We start from the raw sequence: 25,298 nt of genomic DNA on the forward strand, positions 1-25,298 counted from the left end.
CGTTTTTCTCTTTCTGACTTAACTTCACTCTATATGACACTCTCTAGGTCCATCCATGTCTCTACAAATGACCCAGTGTCATTCCTTTCTATGGCTGAGTAATATTCCATCGTATATACCACATAGAAGTCTTGATGCAGGGCTCGTCCGGGGCTCTGTCTAGGAGTCCAAGAGGGTTTCTTAGAGGAGGGAAGCATCTGGTCTGAGCTTTGAAGGACAAATAGAAGTTTCCTAGTTAGAGAGATGGGTCTGTATGTGAATGTGTGTGAGAGAGTGTGTGAGTGTATAGAGCAAATTGTTCAGTTTAATTAACAAGGACTTTCTGATCCTCTGTGGGGGGGGCGGTGCATTCAGGGCACCACAGATAAGACCCAGGCACAGGCCTGCCCCAAAGCTGCTGACGGTCCAGAACAGATGATCAAATAATAACAATAATAGTAATGGCTCCCACATTCCAACCTGTGCTTCTGGGGCTCAGCACGTGAGAGGTACTCTGTGTTTCTCAAGTGAATGAATGAGTGAATACATCTTTCTTTCTTTTTTTTTTTTGAATACATCTTTCTGAAGGTAGTGAGTCCTGCTCCAGTTGCTGGAGGGAAGGCAAAACAGGCAGAGGGGACCGAACATGCAAAGACCTGGAGGAGGGGAAATGGCAGCCCTGCCTGGGAAGCAGTGGAAGGAGCTGAGCTGAGTGTGGGGAGAGCTGGGGGTGGGGGTGAACAGAAGTCTTGAGTGAGAAGCTAAGCCGCCTCCTGTTCCTGCCAGTGCTCCTGCCAGGGAGCCTGTAGCCAGATTCAGAGTGGGAGAGGGAGGGGGCAAGATCTAAGGAAGGTATCAAGGGTCTGGTCTGGGCCCGCCTTGGCCTCCCAGAGTTTCCGAAAGAAAGACAGCCCAGGTCCATCTCGCCCCTGTGAGCCAGATCCACAGGGGCAGGTGAGATGACAGAGAGAGACAAAGACATAGAGGAGGAGATAGAGAGAGAGGGAGAGATACAGAGAAAAGGATACAGAGTAAGTCTGAGAGAAAAAGACCATAAGAGACGGGGAGACAGAGAGAGGGAAATGGAGACAGACACAAAGAGACAGAGAGATGGAGAGAGACACAGAAACAAAAAAGAGATGGAGAGAGACACAGAGACAAAGGAGATGGAGAGAGACACAGGGACAAAAGAGATGGAGAGAGACACAGAGACAACAGAGATGAGAGAGACACAGAGACAAAAAAAGAGATAGAGAGAGACACAGAGACAAAAGAGATGGAGAGAGACAGAGACAGTCACTGAAAGAGAGACAGAGGGAGATGATGAAACAGAGACTGGTCAGACAGGTGGGAGTAATCCAGGGAGTCCCCCAGGGGTGGTAGCAGATGGGATGGGGTCCTGACCCCCCAATACCTGGAGAGACCCAGAGGGGAGAAGAAGGGAGGACAGGAGCCCCATCACCCCACCACACCCCTACTCTGCACCCACCCACAAGCCCTCTTCAGCCCACCCAAGCACAGATGGGGAAACAGACCAGCCGGCAGGCCGCCCTCATTCTCCTGGGCCGGCGCTGTGCCTGCTCGCGCATGTGGGACCTGTGTCACCAGGTTAAAAACGGAAACGGGTCGGGCCTTTTTTTTTCCTTTGAGAAAATCCTAGACCCAAATAAGGCGAGGGCTGTGGGGAGGCCGGTGAGCTGGCCAAGTCCTCCTGAGCAAGCAAGCGAGTAGCGGCTGGCCCAGCCGGCCTGAGCTTGGGCCTCCTCCAAGACTCGCCCTGCAGCAGGGCGGTGCACCCTGGGGAGCCTATAAGGGCCTCTCCACCGCCCTCGCCGCTCACTCGATCCCGCAGCCCTTCCTGCGCCTACACCCCCCACTGCCCAGCCATGGAGGCCATCAAGAAGAAGATGCAGATGCTGAAGCTGGACAAGGAGAATGCCATTGACCGGGCCGAGCAGGCAGAGTCGGATAAGAAAGCTGCTGAGGAGAAGTGCAAGCAGGTGAGGGACGTGCCTCTGCTGGGCTGCGCCGGGCAACCCAGCACCCTCTCTGAGCTGGCGAGCTTCTGGGGCCGACGGTGGGGGTCTGGGAAATCTTGGTACTCAGAGGTTGGGGGAGAGACAGGGGGTGATGCTCTGGCTGAGAAAGAGTGATGCTTCATCTTCCCTGGAGGGGTCCCTGGGCTGGGAGAGAGGGGGCCAACTGGACCCACTCCCAACAAAGCCAGTGGGAGCAAAGCGAATGAGAGAGACAGAGAGACTAAGAAAGCGTGTGAGAAAGAGAGGGGTGTTTGTGTGGGCTGGTTTTGTGTGTGCAAACGTGAGGGTGTGCGGATGTGTGTTGGGGTGAAGGCATCAGTGTTGGGGGTATCCTAGAGGGGGTGGTTTGGGGATGCTGTGCGTGTGAAAGGTGTTTGTGTGTGTCTGAGCATTTGTGTGTTCACATGTGTTGCGTGTGTGTTTCAGCTCTCTGGAGGGGTGAAGGTGACTAAGAATGTGTGTGCAGAGGGAAGCCTGCGCGTGCAATTGTTGGAAAGTGGGTGTGGAAGAGTATGGCTATGTTTGTGAGTCTGCGTGTGTTGATGGTGGGATTGGGTGTATGGGGGAGAGGCTAGCTGTGTGCGTGCTTGCGCAAATGTTGACATGACATTAATGGAATGTGCGGGTGTCAGGGTGAGTGTGTGTGTGTGTGTGTGTGTGTGTGTGTTAAGGTGACTGTGTTTGGGCTGGCATGCGTGCATGTGTGTCAGGGTATGTGTGTGCCTGTTGGGGTATCTGTGTGAGTGTGGGTGACCTGGTGCCCGTGTCAGGGCACACTCAGGTGTGACTGTGCGTGACAGCCCGAGGAGAGTGGCCAAGTGTGGGTGCATGGTGGGGCCGGCTGTGACCGACTGCAGGGGCAGCTGAGTGAGGGGCTGGGGGCTGGGGTGCGTGGAGATTTGAGGGTGAACCTGAGAATCTCAATGTGTCTCTGTGTATCTGGGGAGCCCTTGCTGTGAGCCTGGCAGGGGAAGGCTGGGATGTGGAAGGCAGAGGCCGCGGACCCAGAGCTTTGGGGACAAGGTTCCCAGGAGGCCCAGGCAACCGGGACACATCAGAGAGCTAATGGAAGTGTCCTGGGCTGGGCAGTCCCAAGGCCGTGGCTTGGGACAGAGCAGAAGTCAGTTGTCTGTCTGGGTGGCCAGAGCCGCCAGTGAGAGGAGGGCAGGGAGTCCTGAGCCCTTCCACAGGGCCCTGCCCCACACGGCTCATCTGCATCCTTGGGGTCAACTGCCAAGCCCTCAGGAGCATCAGGGTCTCGAATAAGCCCCAGGAGGCGCTTAGGACGGTGCCACCAAGTGCCCAGCCCTGCCCATCCCAGGCGTCAGGCCAGCTCAGCAGGTAAAAGTGCAGGCTCTGAGCTCAGGCTGGCCTTGTTCATAGCTTAGTCACTGAGCACCCTGGAGCAAACACCTTCACCTCTCTGTGCCTCGGTGGCTACACGTGTGAAATGGGGAAGTGAAAGTAGTGCCTCCCTCACCACCATGAGAGGACGAGGGGTGACGAGGCAGGTGGAGCCCTTGGCCTGGTACCCGGCACAGTGTAAGCGCTCAATAAACTCAGGATTCTTTCCTGCCCTGCCCTACCTCCCCTTTGGACCTCCCCATCCCCCAGTGTCCGGGGGCTGCCCTAGGCGCCTGTGACACACCCGCACAGGACAGCCCCACCCCAGTTCTCCCTGCCACAAACTATCCTCCTCCCTCCCTGGCAAACACAAACACCCATCCTGGGCTGGCCCTAAGCTGCCGGCTTCCATCCATCATTTAGCCCTTACCAAGAGGGGCTTAGCTAGGAATTCAGAAAAAAAGCGATTTTATGGCTCTGATTTGCACTACGGTGTGAGTAACTGATAAAGCACACTCTACCAAGGCGCACACAAGTTCGAAAGGGAAGGCTCCTCAAAGCATCCAGCCAGCTGCATGGCCAAGGAGGCAGGGACAGGTTCTCTGGTCTCCAGCTGGATTTTCCTTCTGTTCTCTTTTTTTCCACAAAGCTGCCCACTGGGGTGGACTTGTGCTCAAATCCAGGCCAGATCATCTTCTAGCTCTGTAACTCAGGGCACACTGCTGCCCCTCTCTGAGCCCTCAGTGCTCTTATCTGAGAAATGGGGGCAAACAATGCCTTCTGATGGCAGGGCACCCAAGATTCCAGAGGTCCAAAGCAGAAGCCTGAGCCCCATAGAGCAGATGGCCAGTTCTGCCTGGGACAAAGGCAGGAGGTCGTCAAAGGCTCAACTTATCTGGATTGCCTTATGCTTCAGGAGGCCAGAGATTATGGGTCTTAGGCCAGCCTGAGCCTCAGGGAACCTGCAGCAAAGTCCCAATTCCAAGCCCTCTCTCTCCAGTATGGGAATGGGACCAGGAGGCCCAGACTGCCCACTTCCTGCCCGCTCCCCTCCCAGGGCAGTGACATCCGCCCCAACTGGCCTTTGACCCCACATCCTGCCTCAGCCCTGCCCAAAGGCCCCATTTGCAGGGACTATGGTACGCAGCCCATGACTCTCCTGGCCAAAGTTTTACAGGCAGGGAAACTGAAGCCCCAAGATGGAAGCAACTTGAGGGAGACCTTGCAGAGTCAGTAAAAGGCTCAGCCCCCCGGCAAGGCACCACGCACCCGTACACACTTTGTGTGTGGAATTCGGACAGAGGGAAAGGAACCCGATCTGTGTCAATTTTATTTATTTTTCAGACCCAGCTCCAACCACTGAGGGGTTTGCAGTTGTGTCATTGATTCATTCTGCAAACTTCCCCCAGGGTTCTGTGGTGAACATCAGGCCCAGTCCCATACTGGGTGATGCTGGAGCCCAGAGTGACCTCAGCCCCAGGCCTGTCTCGCAAGGAGCCCCAGGCTGGGGGAGACAGAGCCAAGCATGAAGGGACACCCCCTGCCTCAGGGTGGGACAGGGACTGGGGGCCCAGGGCAGCAGTGCAGTCCACCCAGGGGAGGGTGCTGGGTGTGGAGGGTCAGTGGGAGGAGGGCGTGATGGGCAGTGGGCACAGTATAGCCTACCAGTCAAGCAAATCAGTTTTGGAATCAGTCTGACAAGGGTTCCAGTGCCCTATCCGTATGGCGTTGGGCAGGTCCCCTTTTTGTTTAGGGACTCAGTTTACCCTTCTGTGACACGAGGCTTCAGTGGGATGGTATTTGTAATGTGCCTGGCACATTCTAACTGCTTCATAGGCCTCTGCCTACCTTATCACAGTCCCCACTCCTTGTTGTCCAAACATTGCCAGAAAAAGTCGTCAAAAACAATCTTGACACCCAAATGAGCCCAATGCTGCAGAACCTGCCCTCACTTTTGCATGTTAAAAGAGCATTGTGCCTGGCACACAGTTGGCACCTAGGAAATGCTGTACCACACAGATCTGGAAGGAAGTCAAGTGGACGCTGGGTCAGGCTGACTTGTCTTTAAGGAAATAGGCTCATTTTCTCAGTGAAAGTGGAAGTTCAAAAGCAGCTGTCAGGGCGCTCAGAGACCACCACGTCAAGGCTTCCATTTTGCAGATGAGGAGACTGAGGCCAGAAAAGGGTCATACAGCTGGGATTTGGAGTCAGGTTTCCGGGCTCCTTGCCTAGAGGTCTAGTCAGGGTTGGTGGACCCTGTCTTAGGCCGAAGCTGCAACCACCCTCCTCCTCCTCTGGTCCCCCACCTTCTTTTCCATTCCCCAGCTCAGCGGTAGGACACTCAGTAGCCCTGGAAATGGGAGGCTGGGTGGGAGGTTGGGATAGCAGCCCTTTTAAGAATTTGCACACAGGCACGCATGCACGCACACACACACACACACACACACACACAGAACCTGGCACATTTTGCACATTGTCTCAGGAGTGGACATGAGCAACTCAGGGAGGGATGTAGAAAAGCAGGCCTGTTATGAGGGCCTGTTCAGATGTGGGTTCAAATCCTGTTCTGTGTGATCCATGGAAAGTCACTCCACCTCTCTGGGCTTCCTGCTGTGAGGAGGAAGCAGGCAGAGGATGCAGGGCCCATGGGGGCTGCCTGCCCACCTTGGGAGCATGAACAGGACCAGGGGTCAAACCACCTGAGACATAAAGTCAGATCAAAGCCTGATCTGGACTGACCACCCCAGCCCAGAGTTACTGCAGGGGAGGGAGGCGCACAGAGGGAGGGAGGGAGGGTGACAGAGAAAGCTTTCTGAGCTGACCCTTGACTGGTGTGGTGGGGGGTGATGGAGAGGTGAAGTGGTCTGTGGTTTGTATCCCATAGACCTGACCTTCTCAAACTGGGGGTGCCAGGAGGGTGGCAAGACTCGGGATAAACAAAAGAGGACTGAAAATGTGGGGAATGCAGGGGACACTTTTATTAAAACGAACACAAGCCAGATTGCAAGAATTTAAAAGATTTAACCTGAGCCTTCCAAGAAAGTGATCTTTAAGGAGTAGCTCTCTTCTAGAAGCCCCCAAAGTCCAGGAGTGGGGGGCAGGGGGCGGGGATTGAGCCTGTCAACCCTTGAGGGTATTTTGTGAGAACCACTCTCTTGGGCAATAGGGAACCATGGCAGGTTCTAGACAGAGGGAGGGTAAACATACTTAGGAAGATCCTCTGGCTGCCAGTGTTGGGAAGGCTGAGGGCAGGGGGATGGTCCAGGCCCAGAGTATGAGACTCCCCTGAGGAGGCTGCAAAATTGAAAGCGTGTTTGTAGGAAACGTGTTGGGACTTGTTTCCCAAAAGCTGTGATCCATTCTGCAAGGGTATTGGGGGACTCCAAAAAAAGATAAGCACAGCTGGTCCCAGGATAAGGAAAGGATGTGAAATCATATTAACAGGTATGAGTGGTGCGTTTATTGAGTGGTGCGTAACATTGTTATCCCTGTTTTACAGATGAGGAAACCTGGACTCCTATGAATGCGGGGGAAGCCCCTGCGCCGCGGGGACGTGGCCCCCAGGCTGATGCGTCCCCCTATCTGTCCCCAGGTAGAGGAGGAGCTGACGCACCTCCAGAAAAAGCTGAAGGGGACGGAGGATGAGCTGGACAAATACTCCGAGGACCTGAAGGACGCGCAGGAGAAGCTAGAGCTGACGGAAAAGAAAGCCTCCGACGTACGTGCCCAGTAATGGGGGCGCCCGCAGCAGGGCCGGACAGGAGCCCCGGGGCCGGGCGGGCGGGAAGCGCTGGAGGAAGAGGAGGAGGAGGAAGAGGAGGAGGAGGAAGAGGAAGAGGAGAAGGCGGTGCCTCCCGGCGCTTTCTCCAAATAAGTCCCTAAAGGGGGCACTTTCCAGCAGCTGCGGCCAGCGGTGCCGACGTCAGGCCCTCCCCCAGCGGTGCTGACGTCGGCTGCCCGGCCGGGTGACCTCATCGCCCCGACAGCGGCCGGGCCGGGGGCGGGGAGAGGCGGGGGCGGCCCTGGCGCAGGCAAAGGCTCTGGGGCCGGGGCGCGGCTGCTGCAGCTCTCGCCGGAGCCGAGCCGAGACGAGCGCCCGCCGCTGCCCGCCGCCCGCTGCGTGCGCCTCCGCGCCATGGCTGGCCTCAACTCCCTGGAGGCGGTGAAACGCAAGATCCAGGCCCTGCAGCAGCAGGCGGATGAGGCGGAGGACCGCGCGCAGGGCCTGCAGCGGGAGCTGGACGGCGAGCGCGAGCGGCGAGAGAAAGTGAGAGCCTGCGCGCCGGCTCCTGCACCCCCGGCCCCGGCGCGCCCTCCTTTCTTCCCTTATCCGGGCGCCGCCCGCTTCCCGCGCTCCCTGCCCGCCCGCCTCTGTCGCCCCCCATTATCGCCCCCATTATCCCACCTTTGCACCCTTGGGCCCCGGCGCTCCCGATCGCGGAACCGCAACCTGGGACCCTCTGCTGAGACCCATTCCTCCTTCGCCATCCCCCTTCCCTAGCCTGGGACGGGGAAGGGGGCGCCGCATCCGGGTCGGGCGGGGCCGGCCGAGCGGGAAATGGGGGGATGGGGCGGAGGGGAGTGTGTGTACGCGATCCTGGAGTAGGGAGAGGGGGTAGGGGGCACCCTGCTGCCTTCCGACTCGCCGCTGGCGCCGGGGTCCGGGCGGGGGAGGGCGGGGAGCTGCTACTCCACCTAGGAGCGGGAAGTGAGAGTGAAAACGTTGAGTTTCCATTGTCTGGGGTTGGACAGGCCGAAACCGGGAGTGGAGCTGGGGACGTCGCACTTTCTCGCCTCTTCCGAGGCTTCCCGGTTCCTGCCGAACTTCCCCAGCTGTTCCCAGGGGCGCGGCGGCGACGTGTCTGCTCCAGACGGGGGGCGGAAGTTCAGTCCCGAGCCGCCGGCCTTTCCCTCCCCAGCTGGTCCCTGTGGGAACGCGGGCCGCGGAACCCGCCTTCCTCTAGAAGACCCTTGGAATGTTAGCATGGGGCCCCCGACCCAAGATCGTTTTGTGTGCGGCCGCTGCGAGTTGCGGGGCTTGAGGCAGATAATGGGGCTGAATGAGGAGGGGGCCTCACCGCCCTCTCTCCGTCCCCTGATTGCCCCTTGGGACGGGACAGGTGGTGGCCACCAGTGGGGCTGGAGAGAGATCTGTATTCCAATCCCATCTCATACCACTTGGTGTACTTAACTGCCAGGAGCGTGTCTTCATCTACAAAGTAGGGATGACAATAATGCTGACCCCAAGGAGAGTTGGGAGGGTCTCAGGAGTAAAACCTCCCTACATGGCAACTGGCATATAGTACGAGCTCTATTCCTGGACTTTTTTCTCCCCTCATTCTACCCCTAGAGGAGCTCACAGACTAGTGGGGGAGCAAGGGGAGTCAGACAAATAAGGCTGATTAACATTGCGGGCGGGGTGTGTCTGAGTTCTGTTATGGGAACATGACAGAAGCAGAGAACCAATGGGGTAGGCTTCAAAATGGAGGTTGAGCAGTCTTATAGAATAAATAAGAGTTTTCTGGGACAAGAGACTGTGCAAAGACTCGGAGGAAAGAAAGTTGGGGGAGAGGGTGGAAGCCCAGGGTCCCTGAAAGCTGGAGTGCTGGGACTCAGGGTGGGGACCCCAAAAGTGGAAAAAGTGCCCAACCAGATGGAACTGCTATGTGTACTGATAGGTCTGGGGAAGAGCCCCCCAGACTGTTTCTCCGCTGGCCAGAGTCAAAGCATTTAATCCTGTAAGGGCTGCTCTGGCGTGAAGAGGCCTCAGGAACCTGGTGTAAGCCTCCAACAGTAGCCAGTTTGGCCTCTTTCGCACACGTAACCGGCATAACCCTCCCTCTGATCTAATCCCAAGTCATCTCTGGAGGACAATTACTTCTGCTTAAAAATGGCCCTCAGCTGTGAGCCAAGACTTAGGAGTGGGACAGTCCAGTATGGGAGGAGAGATGTTTTTGGAAAGTTTCGAACTTCTTAAAAAGTTCACTTTTCAAAGCATGCTTCTCTTGATCAGGAAAGGGGGAAAGCCTTAAGAAGGTTCCTGGGCAAAAGGAATTGAGCCCAGGGGGGAAGGGGGGGGCACCTTTTTCAGTCTCTTGTAGAGAAAGCCAAGAGCCAGCGTGTGGCAGACTTCTGGGTCTGCCTCCCAACAGCTGGTTTCGTTTAGATTTTTGTGTGATTAACCGACATCTTCCTGTTCCTTTGCCACATGTATCTAGCAAGCCTCTTTTACCTTATAAGGGAAATCCTTTGTAGCATGTAGAAGCTTTGATTGCAGGAAGGGGTGGAACCAAAAATGACTAGCAGTGACTAGCAGTTTTTCAAAAATACATATGTATGTATGTATGTATGTACATATATGAATGTATCTCAGAACTGTTTCGATTCCAGATAGTTGAAAATGTGCCAAAAGCTTGGTTGTCAGGATTCAGACTCCCCCACGTAAAGAGGCGCTTTTTTTTTTTTAAGACTACTCATGAATCAAGCACCTCTGCATGATCTAAAACGTCAGTCCCTTGACTACTAATGGGTATGAGGTTTCTTTTTGGGGTGACAAAACGTTTGGAATTAGATAATGGTGTTGGTTGCACAATTTTGTGAGTGTACTTAAAAAACGTGGGGTTGGGGGGAAGTCAATTCCTGCCCCAATTGCTGAAGGAGTTAAGATTCATATAATTTAAAAAGAATAAAAAGCACCCACTCATTGGAAGGAGTGGGTGACATTTCTTAAAATAGTTCATCAGTGGTTTAAATGGATTCCCCAAACTGAGGTTTCAGAGGAAGTTGCGATCAAAAACACCTGTGGGAGCTTCTGCTCCCTCTGCTGCTAGGACTCTGGAGCTAAGAAAAGTTTCCTGACTCTGTGCTTTTCAGCAACTCTGGCCTTATTCTATTACTCCACTGATTTTTACAGCCTTCCCCAATTCAGAGATTCTTTATTTGTCTTGTTATGAAGAAGCCAGGGTAGCTTTATATTTCTCCCGTCGGTTGAGCTCCCTTTTACCAATTCTCAATATTCCTAAGTATGTGGCCTCGAAGCCCCTGCAGGACTCAGAGCACAGGTTTGGCAAGGGAAGAACCCTGGGCTGGGGCTCAAGAAGCCATTCCCTACCAGCTCTGTGACACTGAACCAAACTACTTCACCTCACTGGATCTCTCAATTTCCCCAGCTGTAAAATGGGTGAGATATGTGAGGATTAAATGAGGTGAACCCATGGCAGTAAGAGCTGCACTTTGTGGGACTTCGCAAATGCCAGGTGCAGTGCCATACCCTTCCTTTACAGTCCCCACAGAGGTGTGAAGCAAGCAGGCCCTGGGATAGGGAGGCTCAGAGCAAGCCGTGAAACGACCTGCCCAATGCCACGTGGCTATAAGCTGGCAGAGCGGGGATTTTGACCCCGTACGCTGTGATCCTGGAGTTCTTGCTTTTATGCACGCCACCATATTACCTTCCTTGTAGGTGAAAACACCTTGAAAAGCCACTAACAACATTCTGACATCTCTCCCATGCCTGTAACCAAGTTTTCTTTCCTTTCCTTTCTTGTATCTTTTTGTCCCAACATCTCTCAGCCAGGCTTGGTTAAGGACGGCGTTCCAACTGGGCTGCCCCCAGCGTCCCTCCCAACTGTATGGCCAATACGTAACTGAGGCGTCCAGATTCTTGCATTTGTCTTGTCATTCAGGTGGCTGGGAGCAGACCTTGTATGACAGGGTGAGCCGGTCACTGGTGGCCTTGCTCTCTAGAAATACCATGGAGACGCCAGCACCGTCCTCTTGGAACATACAGCTTACTTATCTCTCTCTCTTTTGTATTGACTTGACAGACTGTCCTATTGTGGTGGATGTTTGCTGACATTTGGGGGAAAGATCATACGGAAAATTCACATTCTCCAGATGAGACAGAGTGTGAATTCCTTATCACCTGGATTCCTGGGTGGGCTTTGGCAGGGGAAGTGGGTTAGCTGGGGGAAAGGGCACTGTGTGAGTGGAGGGCTCCTGCTGCTAGCTGACCTGTTTCCTTCTTAACCTGGCTGCACCTCTGACCCCCCTAGGCTGAAGGTGATGTGGCAGCTCTCAATCGACGCATCCAGCTCGTTGAGGAGGAGTTGGACAGGGCTCAGGAACGACTGGCCACAGCCCTGCAGAAGCTGGAGGAGGCAGAAAAGGCTGCAGATGAGAGTGAGAGGTAAGGACGCTTTGAACCCGGTGGCGTTAGCGTTTGCTTCTGGGAAACGGGGATCGTGTTGTAGAGCGGACCTCCCAGAGCTGGGGTGAGAGTAAATGAGATCACACAGACCTGCACGTGTGCACATACGTACAAATGCGTATGGTTTGTACGTAGGTGCAACGCCTTGTAAACCATCATGCTGTATGTAGAGGCATTTGATGTGGTGGTTCCAAAGGAAAACTAACAACAGGCAGAAGAAGGCAAAAAATGGGCACATATAAGATTGCAACTGCAACTGTCATTGGCAATCAGTTTGCAGAGTGCTGCTTCTCACATTCTCCCTGAAAGTCCCTGTGCATCTCGTCATCAGTGTTCTCAAGTCATCAGTTTCCAGGGTGATGTGAGAAGGCGGGGGATGAAAATTTGGAATGGGCCATCTACATAGATGATCCTTAGCAGTGCTTCAGGCTTTGGGCTGCTAGACAGGTGCATGTCAGGGACATGCACAAACCAGTCCCATTAATATATTTGCCACTGACAGAGCTACGCTGCCTCCAGAAGGGTACTGTGTCCTCCAGAGTGGGCAAGTTCTCTGGCACGCCTTGGCGCAGGCTCTGGAGGACTGAGGGCAGATTGTGTAATTCACAGAAGCAGCTGTCTCTGTGTGGTGGTAAATGGGTTCCTTGTGTGGTCATGGTGTGGGCTGGCCCATTGGTCCTCGTGTATCTGCCACATTATCACAACAGAATTCTCACCGGGCCCATCCACCATAGTTTTCTGGTACATACTCCTCCGAAGGGTTCATTCCCGATTGTACTGTTGTGACCATACACTGGAGATGCAGAACCAACTGGGGAATCTTGGAGATTAACTTTTCGAGTTGCCCAAGTGGGAAATTTCTTCCCGTGCAGTGGAATAGTCCTACCCAGGGCACAGATCCCAGTGCAGGCACAGATCTCTGCTTCAGCCACTTAATAGAGGGAGAGGGTGGCAGCTCAGGGCAGTCACAAGGAAGTGTGAAGGATCCAGTCACAAGCTGCTCATGGCTGGGCCTGGGGCCTAGATTAGCTGCTACCCTTGTTCACAGTCAGACCAGCCTGGCCAGATGTCTCACTTCTGTGACCTCCCCAAGGCAAACCAAGAGAGCCTGGGAAGGCCCCTCGCTTATTGGTATCATGTTACCAGAGGCCTTTGATGGCACCCCTGTTAGAGACTGCTGTTTAGGTAGAAAGAATTTTATACTTGGGAGATGGAGAATCTAGATTTAAGTTCTTCCAAAAAGCCACTGCCATTTACTATGTGGCCTTGGACAAGTCACTTTGATCTCTCCACTACTGCAGAGGGTTTTCCAAACTTGATGATCTTGAGGACTGGTACAGGCATGGAGAGTGTTTTGATAGTCAGCTGAGAATGGTAGTGATAGTCCGAATGAAAGTATTTATTAGAAGTATATGGTGGGGGTTGGGGTGGTGTGATGAATTGGGAGATTGGGATTGACATGTGTACACTAATATGTATTAAATGGATAACCAATAAGAACCTGCTGTATAAAAAAATTAAATGATTCAAAAATTCAAAAAAAAAAAAAAAAGAAGTATATGGTCCTCTGCTGTGGGCAGGCACGACACACGATACATTATCCTGCACTGGCCTCTGCTTTGGAAGTATCTGATCTTACCTTGTCCACCCCAAGCAGTGCAGGCTAGAGTGAGCTCCATTTCATGGTCAAAATTTGTAGGAGACTTCCAGCCGTTCCCAGGACGCTGTCATTTCCAAAGTGGACTTCAGTTCAGTAGCCACTTCAGTTCAGGCCTTCCTCACCCATCACTTTGTGGGTACCTGCCTCTTACCTGGTCTTCCCGCTGCAGTCCATCCATCATTCTGGTTTCCACTCACTCCTGCTTTTGAAACCCTCCTGTGGTTCCATGTCCCCTTGGCATAAAACACTTAGTGTGTCATTTAAGTAGCCTGTGGTCCAGCCACCCTGACCTCCCTGCCATATTCTTTCATTCCTCTGGGGCTTTCTTGTACAGCTCTGTCTCACTGAAGAATACCTTTCCCCTCCTTGTTCACTTGTGGACTCTCTTCTGGGAAGTGCCTCGTCTCTCTCTCACACACACACACACACACACACACACACACACACACACACCCCTTCACTGCAGCAAAATTCATCGTTCCAACAGCCAAGCTGGGCCCAGACCTCCGATCACATCGTGGTAACTGCTGGCGTACAAGTCCCCCTTCTTACTAGTTAGTGAGAGACTCTATAGGATGGGAGCATGGACTCTGGAGCCACATCACCAGTTTGAATCCCAGCTCTGCCACTTACTAGCTGTGTAACCTTGAGCAAGTTACTTGCTTAACTGAGTCTCTCTATGCCTCAGTTTCTTCCTCCGTGAAATGGAGATAATGTACCTACTCTGGGGGCGGGAGCTGTGAAGTTTGAGGCACTTAGTGCCTGGCATTTGGCAAAGATGAAGTGAATGTGAGCAGCTCTACAATTTCCTGTTTGGAGTATGGTTCTCGGTAGATGTCAGAGAAGTGTTTAGATGACCAGATGCATGGAGGTGTGTGATGAGGCAGTAATGTATGGAAGTAATGACGAGGTTTGCTCCTTGCAGAGGAATGAAGGTGATAGAAAACCGGGCAATGAAAGATGAGGAGAAGATGGAGATTCAGGAGATGCAGCTCAAAGAGGCCAAGCACATTGCTGAGGAGGCTGACCGCAAATACGAGGAGGTGAGTTGGGATGAGTGGGGCTGGTAGATGGCAGCAGCAGGAAGTGGGGAGGAAATGGATCTGTGATAGGGAGAACCCTGGGGCCGCCTAAAGGAAGTTCTTGGTCAGCTCAGCTGTCCTTCTGTGTCCACATCTGTTTTCCTAAGACAGCACTTGGCTAGGAAACCATATCTTCCACGACACCAAAAGTCCTGGGAAATTCTGTGACACTCAGACAAGTGGGGACTCAGACTTAATGGGGAAACCAAGTGGTCAGATCCCTTTTTTGTCCTGCAGCTTGGTGTTAGGCTAAAATGGGGAATTGTGGTCCCCAGTCGTGGGTCTTCAGGCCATGAAAGCTCAGTTGCTCCTTCTGCCTGCCCTCATGGTCCCATCTCTTCCTTCACTTCCCGGGACCTGAGGGAGAGAATTTAGATTTTCTCCGGGACTGTCCGAGTGAGAGCAGCAGCAGAAAGCCCCACGTTGCAGGTGGCCTGGGCGTGGCCTTGCTGTCTGCACGGGGGAGGGCATTGAACTAGACGTGGCTCTTAGGGGTCGGTCTTGGTCGATCCTTCCTGTCTCTGCAGGTAGCTCGTAAGTTGGTCATCCTGGAAGGCGAGCTGGAGAGGGCAGAGGAGCGTGCCGAGGTGTCTGAACTGTGAGTGGCAGAGCAAGGCTGAGTGGCGCCCAGCTCAGCTCCGGGGCAGGGGTGGAGCTGGGAGGGAGTTGGTTGTGCTGGGAACGGATACCGACCAGGGCCTCTGGTCAAGTGGACGGGCATCTGAGACTCATTGCTCAGTGCCTCCTCTTTGCCTCCATGGCTGACAAAGAATGATGGGCAACTGTTTGTTCTTACTGCCCTGGGCAGTGCTGCCCACGTGTTGACTCTTCCCACAAAGGTATTGGGAAAGATGAGTGAGACAGGCAGCAGCAGAGAAACCCAGAAGTCCCATTTCCCCAGAGAGGATCCCTCAAGAGGCTGTGCCTTCTTTTTTTTTTTTCTTTTTTTTTCTTTTTTTGCGGTACGTGGGCCTCTCACTGCTGTGGCCTCTCCCGTTGCGGAGCACAGGCTCCGGACGCGCAGGCTCAGCGGCCATGGCTCACGGGCCCAGCCGCTCCGCGACATGTGGGATCTTCCCGGACCAGGGCACGAACCCGTGTCCCCTGCATCGGCAGGCGGACCCTCAACCACTGCGCCACCAGGGAAGCCCAAGAGGCTGTGCCTTCTTAAGGGAACACTGAGGGCAGGGTGCCATGTCAGTGTTTAAATGCCTTGTTCTTGATGTCATTGTTTGATTGGGATATATTCCTGGGGGGAAAGGTGAGAAGCTTGACCAGAATCCCCACAAGCTTCCCACCAGAAAACCAAAATGCTTCCCCCCTCGGACTTGGGTGAGGAATCCAGCTCCCCGGAGCATTCCTGCTGTGCTGAGAGAGATCTGGTTTCGAAAATCCGCTCCAAGCTTGCTTCCTGGAGTGTCCGGTGTAAACTCCGATTGCTCCCAGCCTCCATCTCATTCTTAAACACCTTCCGGAGTCAGCCACATCAATCATAGATTTCACAAGTCCCTGTTGCCTCAGACTTGGCAGGAGCCCAGGAGTGCTTTACAAACCTTCCAAATACTCCTCGGCCTGCCGCGCCTTTGCCTGGCATGATAGGGTTTTGTTAAACACACAGCGCTGTGTCTCAGAAAAAGCCATTAACATCCCCCCCCCCCGCATTCCTTCTGGGGGCCCCTGGAAGTGCGATTCCTCCTTTTGAAAACTTCTTTTAGGGGAATTGCCTGATGTAAGATAAGATACAAAAAATCCCTTTTCTTTGGGCAGAAAATGTGGTGACCTGGAGGAAGAACTCAAGAATGTCACTAACAACCTGAAGTCGCTAGAGGCTGCATCTGAAAAGGTTGGTGGTTGGCTTGAGCTGGAGGGTGATTTGCCAGACTTTCTTTTCTTCCCCCAACGTACGCAGGAACGTGCTAGGGTATCAGGGATCTGACCTGTATTTGCTAACAGTAGCTTTGGTGCCCAGCAGCCAGGTTTTTCCCCTACAGAAAGAGGTGTCCAGTGGCTAGATTTCCCCCTTTTAAGGTGGGGTCTTAGCACCATCTTTTATCTCTACCTCCCGGAAGGGGGAGATGGAATGAGATTGGGACCTGGCCAGGCTCCTCTTAGGTAGATCTGAGCATCATCATATACAGAGCCTACAGAGCCTCACTCTCAACTGAATCCCTGGGTTCCTCCAGAAATATTTTCTAGAAGGTCGAGCGGCAATCAGAGGTGGAATTGGGCTTTTTTAGCTGAAACACTACCCAAAGCAGTCATTACAGGAGAGAGCATTAGGAGCAACGTACACGCTCTTCCATGGCCTTCTTCCCACCCCCACCAACCCCTGCGGCTGAGTTCTGCATCCTCACCTCTTCCTCATTCTCCCTCCTCCTACTCCCCTCCAGTTGCATTGAACTTCAGTTTCACAAACATTCCATGTTGGTCACCTTCAATGCTTTGAACCTGCTGTCCATTCAGCCTGGGGTGGCCTTCCCTTTGCTCTCTGCTTGGCAACCCCCTATTCATCCTTTAGGCCCCTGCATGAGAGGCCCTCCCTGACTGCTCATCCAGGTTAGGTGTTTCTCAGGTGTGTGGCCCCACCTACTTCTTTTCCTATCATGATGGTTGATCACATTGATCATAATTAATTGCATGCCTTCCTTGCTAGATTGTAGGTTTTAAGGACAAGGACTATGTCTTGTTTAGAGCTGTGTCATTAGTCCTAGCGTTGTGCCTGGCGTATATCTCATACTAGGATAGGTGGTGAATAAATGCAGACCACATGTGTATGCCAGATGCTGCCCTGGTCACGGGGAGAGATGCTACAGTGATGGTACGGCTTCTGCTCTTGAAGATCTCGAAGTCTAGCTGAGTAGAGGGCTTGATAAAGTAACAAAGTGCAGTGGGGCTTTAACAGAGGGACTTCGCAAAGTTGGGAAAGGTGTCACGAGGAGGTGACGTTAGAGAAGACCGTAGAGCGGGATGCTGGCCAGGAGCTCAAATTCCAGAGTCAGGTTCCAGTCATGGCTTGGTCGCTTCGTAGCCATGTGACCCTAGACAAATTAGCTAACCTGTTACTCTTTACTCTTCTGTAAATTGGGATTGATGATATCTAGCAACATAGCGGTCAGTTAATGAAGGTTCGCTACTATTCATCTGAGTTGAGCCCTGAAAGACAAACAACTTCTGACAGATAGTAATGAGGAATGGAACATTCCATGCTGGGGGGCCCAGTCGTAGTCAAGGGCTGGAGACCAGAGAATACTCAGAATAGGGCTAGGAAGTGGCCAGCACCTTGGGAAAGCTGGTGGGAAGTGGGGTTGGAAACAGGTTAGGCCAGCTGCTGTGGAGGGCCTTGAGTAGCCTATTTCCATTCAGTCATCTGCACCATATTCATCACCTGTGTATTCTGAGTTATCAGCTCAGGTCTTGAGATCAATACCATCCCAGAGGGATCTCTCCCAGATTCTCTGAGTTTTGCACACATTTCTTCTGCCTGGGAAGGTGCATGTCTCCACTTCTTAGGCGGGTTCATAGCTTCAAGCACACACTTTTCTCTGAGGAACAGGGAACATGAATTCTTCTGTGCTTTTTTCCCTTCCTTTTTTAAAAGCAGTGTTTTGGTCTCTCCCACAGTATTCTGAAAAGGAGGATAAATATGAAGAAGAAATTAAACTTCTGTCTGACAAACTGAAAGAGGTGCGTGTGATTTCCACCCAACTAGTTCAGGTTTCTCCTGCGGCTGGTCTTAAAGCAGTCATAGTGACTCCTTTCTTTTGCCCTAGGCTGAGACCCGTGCCGAATTTGCAGAGAGAACAGTTGCAAAACTGGAAAAGACAATTGATGACCTGGAAGGTATGAAATGACCATATAATTATGTTTGCTCTGCCTCCCTCTACATGACACACCCCCAGACAGCTGGGGGGAATCTGGAAAGGCTGATTTGGGCTTCGTCCACTTTAGGATAGCAAAGTGCAGAGTGATGTCACATGTGGAATTCTGGAGCCCTGGAATGGAACAGTGCAAATCAAATTCAGACCAGGGTCGCCATTTTTCAAGAACTAAAATATTTCTGCTTAATTAGCTCCACATGTGAGGAAAGAGACCCAAATATGGCTGATTCTTTTCAAGTCTTTAGAATTTCCTTTAATTTGCTCATTTCTGACACGCCTTGCATTTTTTAAATGCCTTGCATTTTTACAGAAGCTCTCTCCCAGAGAGTGCAAAGCTTATCACAGTATGAGAAAATGGAAATCTAGAGACCGTGGAGACCTGAATTAAGACTCCAGTCTGCGAGTCTGGTGCCCACATATCCCAGAATTTCTTGAAGAGTTCCATCTTTTAAAAAAAATTCTGTCCCATGTTCTTCATGAAATAACCCAGAAATTCCAGAATCTTGGGGTTCAGACAAAATCTCCCAAACTGCCTGTCCCACCCAGAAAGGGTACAGAACTCATTCCTCAGACCATGTGTCCCAATGTTTGATTTAGGAAGTGAGGTTTCCATATAAGGGAAAATGCCCCATTCCAAAGCATAGCCTTTGGACTGGATGACATCATTGAAAGTCAGAAATAACCTGGGGTGGGAGATTGGTGGGGAGAAGCTCTAGCCATTTCTAGTCACCACTCTTTTTAAAGGTTCATTATGGCTAACCCCCTGCAGAACTTCACACCACTTAGAAATCACTCCATAGATCTTTTGTTTTCTCTTTTGTGTTACATAGGACACAACTTTCTCCTAGTTCATGCTTTGTTTTCTCACTTTTTTTTTCTTCCTCTCGTTGCTTATGTGTGGCACTCCATTCCGACCCTCGCGTTCTGTACCCTGTACCTCTTCTTCTGAACTCTCTCCCTGGGGACCTCCACCCTCTAGACGAGCTATATGCTCAGAAGCTCAAGTACAAAGCTATCAGCGAGGAGCTGGACCATGCTCTCAACGACATGACCTCTCTCTGAGAGGTGGCTGGGGTGCTGCCCTCTGTCCTAGCAATACGGAAGTCTGCCTTCACTGTGGTGCCTATAACTCCTGTGGGCTTCTAGAAGCTAGAAGCTCCGGTTTCCTGCCTCCTGGTTGGACCTTTCAAGCCTTCTTCTGCTGTGTCTGTGACTGTGTGACCGAAATAAAGACACACAGTCCTCACCTTCATGCCCCCTCTCATTTTCATTTTCTCCACTTGCCGCTTTTGAGCTGCAGCTATGAGGCCCTTGACCATGACTGCAACCAAGTGAGTGGTTCATATGAAGAGCTCGTTTCAAAAAGAAAATTATGCCCATGTGATTCTTTTCTGACAATGTAAAAACAAAAGCCAACTTGGCCTGAGCTCTCAAATGTATTAGCTAACTGTATCTGCATGCCAATACCAGTTTTTCCTTAAATAGAAATTATGTTGAATGGAGACTCATCCAACCTCTTGAGCAGCTTAATAGAGTCAGCAGAACTTGCAAAAACCAGCAGGCTTATCGCTAAAAAGAGGCATCCTTTGGATGGGGCTTCATCTGTGGATTCAAATAGCGGGAATGGCATTTTGGTCTCCTTAGTCCTCCTTTTCTCATGTTTTCTCTGTGATATACTCGGAGAGTGGTGCCTGGGGTTCCCTATGTCTTCATTGTTCACTGAACACCTCTCCAGCTCCCAGTCCTGGGAGGAAGTTCACCAGTGAAGCTCACCTCTATACCCTGCCCTTAGAAAACAACTATACAAGGAATTAAAGGGCATCCCATTAACAGGGCAAGAGAATGGAAGCTGCTGGAATGCCGAAGAAAGGAAGTGAGGTGATTCTTTCCTGAGTTCTAAACAAAGTTGCCTGAGATGCTAACATCTATCTCCCCTCATACTTGAGTTAACTAGAACCAGGAACCTTGGTTTAGTGAGAGCTCATGAAGTTTGCGTGTGGGTGTTAAAAGGTCACACCTATGGTGACCAAAAGCTCATCAGTTTTCCCAAGAGAATCCAAATTTTAAATAGTCTGTCTGGTTCTCCCCTGCACCCCACCGCTGCCACCACCTTAAATTGTCCCAGAAACACTGACACTTTGATGTCCAAGCCGTCTTCCAGACTGCCCCTTGAACCTGAAAATGGCATGAAAAGCTCCAGTTAGAGCATTAATTTTGGGTCACTAGAGCTTGTTATTCCTCATCCAGTAATTTTTTATTTAGGTGGGAACCTCTGTCACAATTCTGTATATTCAGTCCTCCAAAATACATCTTCCCTAAACTACCCATGCCCTTCCACCTCCAACCTTTCTCTGTTCCTAACTGCTGTCCACCCTGAACTTCTGCAAAAACCACTCCCCTCACATATTGCTATACATGTGCCCCTGGAAAGATTAAACTGTGTAGGGGTAGGTGTTTTTTGTTTGCTCTCTGCATATTTGTTCCCGGGATTTTTCCAGACATATGTAGCCTCCACCCTTTGAAATAACTGCAGCCCTGTCTATCCAGTCATTCTGCATAACAAAGCACCTAGGTGGAACTTCATTTAGCGATTAGGGCTATGGAGATCTACTTCTACCTGTTGACAGCGTGGGGGCCTGTCACATTCTCAAGGACAATTAACACTTTAGGTGAAAGTTAGTCTCAGACCTAATGACAAGGTAGATGCCAGGGAATCCAAGTGGCAAGGTGTGAAGGGAGGTCGAGATTTGGAGTTGGGAAACCTGGGTTTACATCCCAGCTCTACCATTTTAGCTGTGCAACCCTGAACAAGCTGCTTAGTTTTTTTTGCAAAAACAAAAGTGATAGCTCAGTTGTTGAGGATTAAATGAGGTAATGGAGAAATTGGTTCACACATAGTAGGCCCTCAGTTACTTCTGTTAATCCAGACTGGACAGGCCCAAGTAACTGTCTTCTGAGAGAATCCTCCCAGATCATAGTCACTAGATTAGATTTTTAAAAGTGCCACATCAAATGAAAGGTTCAGTAGTTTTAGTTGAAAGGCTGCCATCTTTTGCAGTCATTTTTATTCTTTCTGAAAATTTCCAAGCTGATCGTATCACAGTTTATGAGGCATTTTGCTTTCCTCTGGTATTTTAATAAGTCTTGGCCTAGTCCTTATCAGCCATCACTCATTGCAAACCAGTTCTCTCTCATGCTCTGTCATGCACAGCCCTAGATGGCATCTTAGATTTTTGGGTTTTGTTGGTTTTTTTTTTTTTTATTTGTTTCATCAGCTCAATTACTTAATAATGTACCTATAGTCTGGCTTAAATTTCAATCATGTTGCATTTACCTGCAGTTTTACTACACTGCTATGGACATATAGAAACAATAACACAATTATGCCTGGAATTTAAACAGCCATTCCCAGAAGCTCCAAAGGAAAGATGGGTTACAGGATTATCTTTCCCTACCATAAGCTCAAGGATTAATTAACCAGCACTAGGGAGAAAATGTATTAAGTCTTCCATATCTTAGACTAAAATCTGTGTAGCATTTCATAAGTTCTGAAGCATTTCTCATTTGTTCCTCATAATAACCTCCATGCCACACAATGGTATTATTATCCCCATTTGATAGATGGGGAAACTGAGACCTAGCAAGGTTAAATGGCTTACTTCATTGGACCAACTGGGGCTTAAATCCAGGTGTTCTGACTCTAGGACTGCCAGATTTATCATATTAAAATGTAGGACAACCAGTTAAATTTGAATATCAGATAGGCAATGAATAAATTTTTAGCATAAGTGTATCTCAAGCAACATTTGGGATACACTTGTGTTAAAAAATTTATTCGTTGTTTATCTGAAATTCAAATTTAACGGAGCACCTGTATTTTATTTTGCAACCCTATCCGGCTCCCAAACTTGGCATTTAGTGTCTATTAGTCCACGGTGTTCTGCTATAATTAAAATGCAGAGTACTTTCTCTGCTTTTTCACTGTGGCAATGTGGAGTTTAGAAACCTTTTTTTTTTTTTCCTTTAACAAAGATGCTTATTAATTTATTTTTCCCTCATTCTTAATTCTCACCAGAAAAGCTTGCCCAGGCCAAAGAAGAGAATGTGGGCTTACATCAGACACTGGATCAGACACTAAACGAACTAAACTGTATATAACCAAAACAGAAGAGTCTTGTTCCAAAAGAAACTCCAGAGCTCCGTGTCTTTCTCTTCTCTTGTAAGAAGTTTCTTTTGTTATTGCCTCTTTGCTTTGCTGGAAATGTCAAGCAAATTATGAACACATGACCAAATATTTTGTATCAGAGAAGCTTTGAGCACCAGTTAAATCTATTCCTTCCTTTTTTCAAATGGCACCAGCTTTTTCAGCTCTATTTTTATCCTTAAATTGCATTTATTCCTAAGGTAGGCAGGGTATTTCATATTGAGCATACTCTCTTAAGACTGAGGGCATTTGGTTCCTGGGAGAATAGACAACCTCACACTTTCAAAACACAGATTCCGATATCTAGTCATGGGTCAATTTAAAAGGTTGAAGAATATCCACCATCAGTCACACTATAGGAGGCCAGGGACCGTCACATTAAAATGGGTGGGGATTTTCCATCCAGAGCAAAAAAGGGGGGGTGGGGGTGGGATTACTATGGGAAGTCATAAACCAGAGAGGTTAACCTAATCATCCTGGCTCTTTTCCACACTCCACCGTGCAGAACAAACATCCTCTGAGCAGTCAGCATGAGAATGCTTGGAAAAGAGTCATAATAATTACCCAGATGTTTTCGGAATAGATCCTTGATATGCTCTTCTATATGCTTCTTTCACTCTAAAGTTGTTCTCTGAGGAGCTGATTCCAATAATGACCCATGCTTATCTGTTCCGATATGAGGCCATCCACTCAGCAGGAATGAATGCTGTAGAATTCAGTCCTATTCAGAGAAGCCGGATCAAAAACACTGCTAGCATCAATAATTGAGTAAGACTGTTTTTGTATAAACAAATATTGGGCAGAATGGCCCTCTCTGACAGCAAAGTAAAGATGAAAAAGTAATTGGCCTAACTTCATCTCCTCTATACTCCAGGGACTGGCAAATTGGAGATTTACTTATCTGGAATTTTAATTCCTTCTTCAGGACAAAGTTAATCAAAGACCAAGAAACTCCTGATTAAACTGGATATGGAGTATTTTGTAGACAGGGCTGCATATTTTGTCTTTGTTAGATTTCTGCTTTCTCAGTTAACATCTCAGAGCTGAAACATTCCACATTCCCCAGCAGTGTGGGAGCCAACTCAAGTTTACAATTCTGACTAAAAATCACCCTGCTTCCAGCTTATCCAAATCCTCCGCCCCTCACTCCTATTTATTAAGCATCACACTACCCAGGAGATACACTAGCAAATTGTGCAACTGAATAAAACCCACACTTTTCATTTAGATTCTTGCAACTGTATCATATGTAATAGTATCACTTTTTCTACATTTTGGTCAAATAAATTTTTACATAAACTACAATTTGTGTGAATTTTAGAGTGTGTGGGGACATACACAGCATTATGGTTTGACAAATGTAAATGGGATAGAAAGGAAAGATAACTGTACCAAGAACTCAGCAAATGTTATTTATTTGCTGTCTACCATGACTACCTGATATAAGGATTATGATCTCTATATTACAGGTGAGAGCTCTTTGCCTTAGTAACTCAAAGCTCCTGTCCTTTGTTATCCCCAATCCTGCCTGAGCCAGACTAAAAGAATGAGGAAGATTTTGATAGACAAGATAGGAGCAGGAAAGATGGTCCCTATCACTTGAGTCAGGAAAGCACAAGGCCTGGCTGGGTAAGGTTTTCTCTGTGTGACATATACAAAAGAAAGAAGTAGGAAAGCTGGAAGGTAGGCGGGGTCCACATTGATGAGAGCCTGAATTTAATTTGGTCCGGAGTGGAGAGCCACTGATCAATAATCAATAAATAAAAGAAATAAATTAGGAAAATCCACTTAGCATTCATTGTCAGGAAGGACTAGAGTGGGGGTAGACTAGAGGCAGGAAGATCAGTTACAAAGGTATTTCAGTTAATCCAGGACAGTGCTTGCCAGATTGGAATAAGAAGGAAGAAGTGATCTGAAGGAAAGTAATCTTTAGACCTGCCTTACTGGATGGCAGGAACTTAAAGAAGAAAGTGTCAAAGGTGACTGCAGTTTCACTACCTGAGTTGCTTTGAGATTTGCCTTAAGATCTGATCTTGGGGAAGGGGGTTAGGGAATCAAAAAGAAATGAAAGCCTTTAAGACATGAATGCAGTACGCAAACAATTTTTTTGTTACCAAGTACAATTAAAAACATTTCCTTCATTTTAATTCAACATTTAGCTGACACTGTGAGCTTGTTTAGGTGGTAGAGGCAGGGAATGTCGATGAATAAAGTATAATGCCCTCCTCTAAGTGCCCTACCGCTGCTAGATTGAAGTTCCTCCTCTCCCTCCTCCCCACCCCCTTGGGCTGTAATCTAATCTCAGTATACTGCTTTAGTCATCCTGGTGCCTCAGCACCTATTGTAAGTATTTAATGTTTGTTAAACTGACATGTCTCAGCTCTTGGGGAGTTCCCAATCCCATGAAGTGTGGGTGGGACAAAAGGTGAGGTAGGACCAGACTGTGAGGAATTTATCCTGCCAATAGACCATGGATGGATATTGGATAAATGTTTTAGACTAAGCTCACTGCAGGGTGGAATCTGGATTAGAGAACGATCAGGGAGAGCAGTGGAGAGGTGTGATGATCTGACGAGCAAAAGAAATAGAAGAGCAAGGGACTTCCCTGGTGGTGCAGTGCTTAAGAATCTGCCTGCCGGGCTTCCCTGGTGGCGCAGTGGTTGAGAGTCCGCCTGCTGATGCAGGGGACACGGGTTCGTGCCCCGGTCTGGGAGGATCCCACATGCTGCAGAGCGGCTGGGCCCGTGAGCCATGGCCGCTGAGCCTGCGCGTCCAGAGCCTGTGCTCCGCAGCGGGAGAGGCCACAACAGTGAGAGGCCCGCATACTGCAAAAAAAAAAAAAAAAAAAAAAGAATCTGCCTGCCAAGGCAGGGGACACGGGTTCAATCCCTGGTCCGGGAAGATCT

The 25,298-nt window shown here is 50.1% G+C and overlaps 1 protein-coding gene across 4 annotated transcripts; it reads left to right on the forward strand.

Moving 5' to 3' along the window:
• Window positions 1–1,812: 1,812 nt before the first annotated feature.
• Window positions 1,813–23,697, forward strand: TPM4 (tropomyosin 4). 4 transcript variants are annotated; one of them, XM_060093811.1, is made up of 9 exons: window positions 1,813–1,979; window positions 6,955–7,080; window positions 11,414–11,547; window positions 14,154–14,271; window positions 14,838–14,908; window positions 16,078–16,153; window positions 17,932–17,994; window positions 18,081–18,150; window positions 19,168–19,440. In XM_060093811.1, the coding sequence occupies exons 1-9, from the start codon at window positions 1,866–1,868 to the stop codon at window positions 19,248–19,250; spliced, it is 855 nt and encodes a 284-aa protein (XP_059949794.1). In that variant the 5' UTR covers window positions 1,813–1,865; the 3' UTR covers window positions 19,251–19,440. The 4 variants fall into 4 exon arrangements, with proteins under 4 accessions (XP_059949794.1, XP_059949793.1, XP_059949797.1 ...); XM_060093810.1 differs by lacking the exon at window positions 19,168–19,440 and adding an exon at window positions 22,264–23,697 and having other exon boundaries at window positions 1,817–1,979; XM_060093814.1 differs by lacking the exons at window positions 1,813–1,979; window positions 6,955–7,080 and adding an exon at window positions 7,386–7,629.
• The last annotated feature ends 1,601 nt before the right edge of the window (window positions 23,698–25,298 follow it).

This window comes from Mesoplodon densirostris, chromosome 3, assembly GCF_025265405.1.
Source record: "Mesoplodon densirostris isolate mMesDen1 chromosome 3, mMesDen1 primary haplotype, whole genome shotgun sequence".
NCBI lineage: Eukaryota > Metazoa > Chordata > Mammalia > Artiodactyla > Ziphiidae > Mesoplodon > Mesoplodon densirostris.

What these genes read in the sequence shown, in the direction of transcription:
- TPM4 (XM_060093811.1), top strand. Translation starts at nt 1,866, where the DNA reads ATGGAGGCCATCAAGAAGAAGATGCAGATGCTGAAGCTGGACAAGGAG. An exon ending in GCTGCAGATGAGAGTGAGAG is followed by an intron (nt 11,548 to 14,153) that starts GTAAGGACGCTT and finishes TGCTCCTTGCAG; the next exon opens with AGGAATGAAGGTGATAGAAA. An exon ending in TGTCTGACAAACTGAAAGAG is followed by an intron (nt 17,995 to 18,080) that starts GTGCGTGTGATT and finishes CTTTTGCCCTAG; the next exon opens with GCTGAGACCCGTGCCGAATT.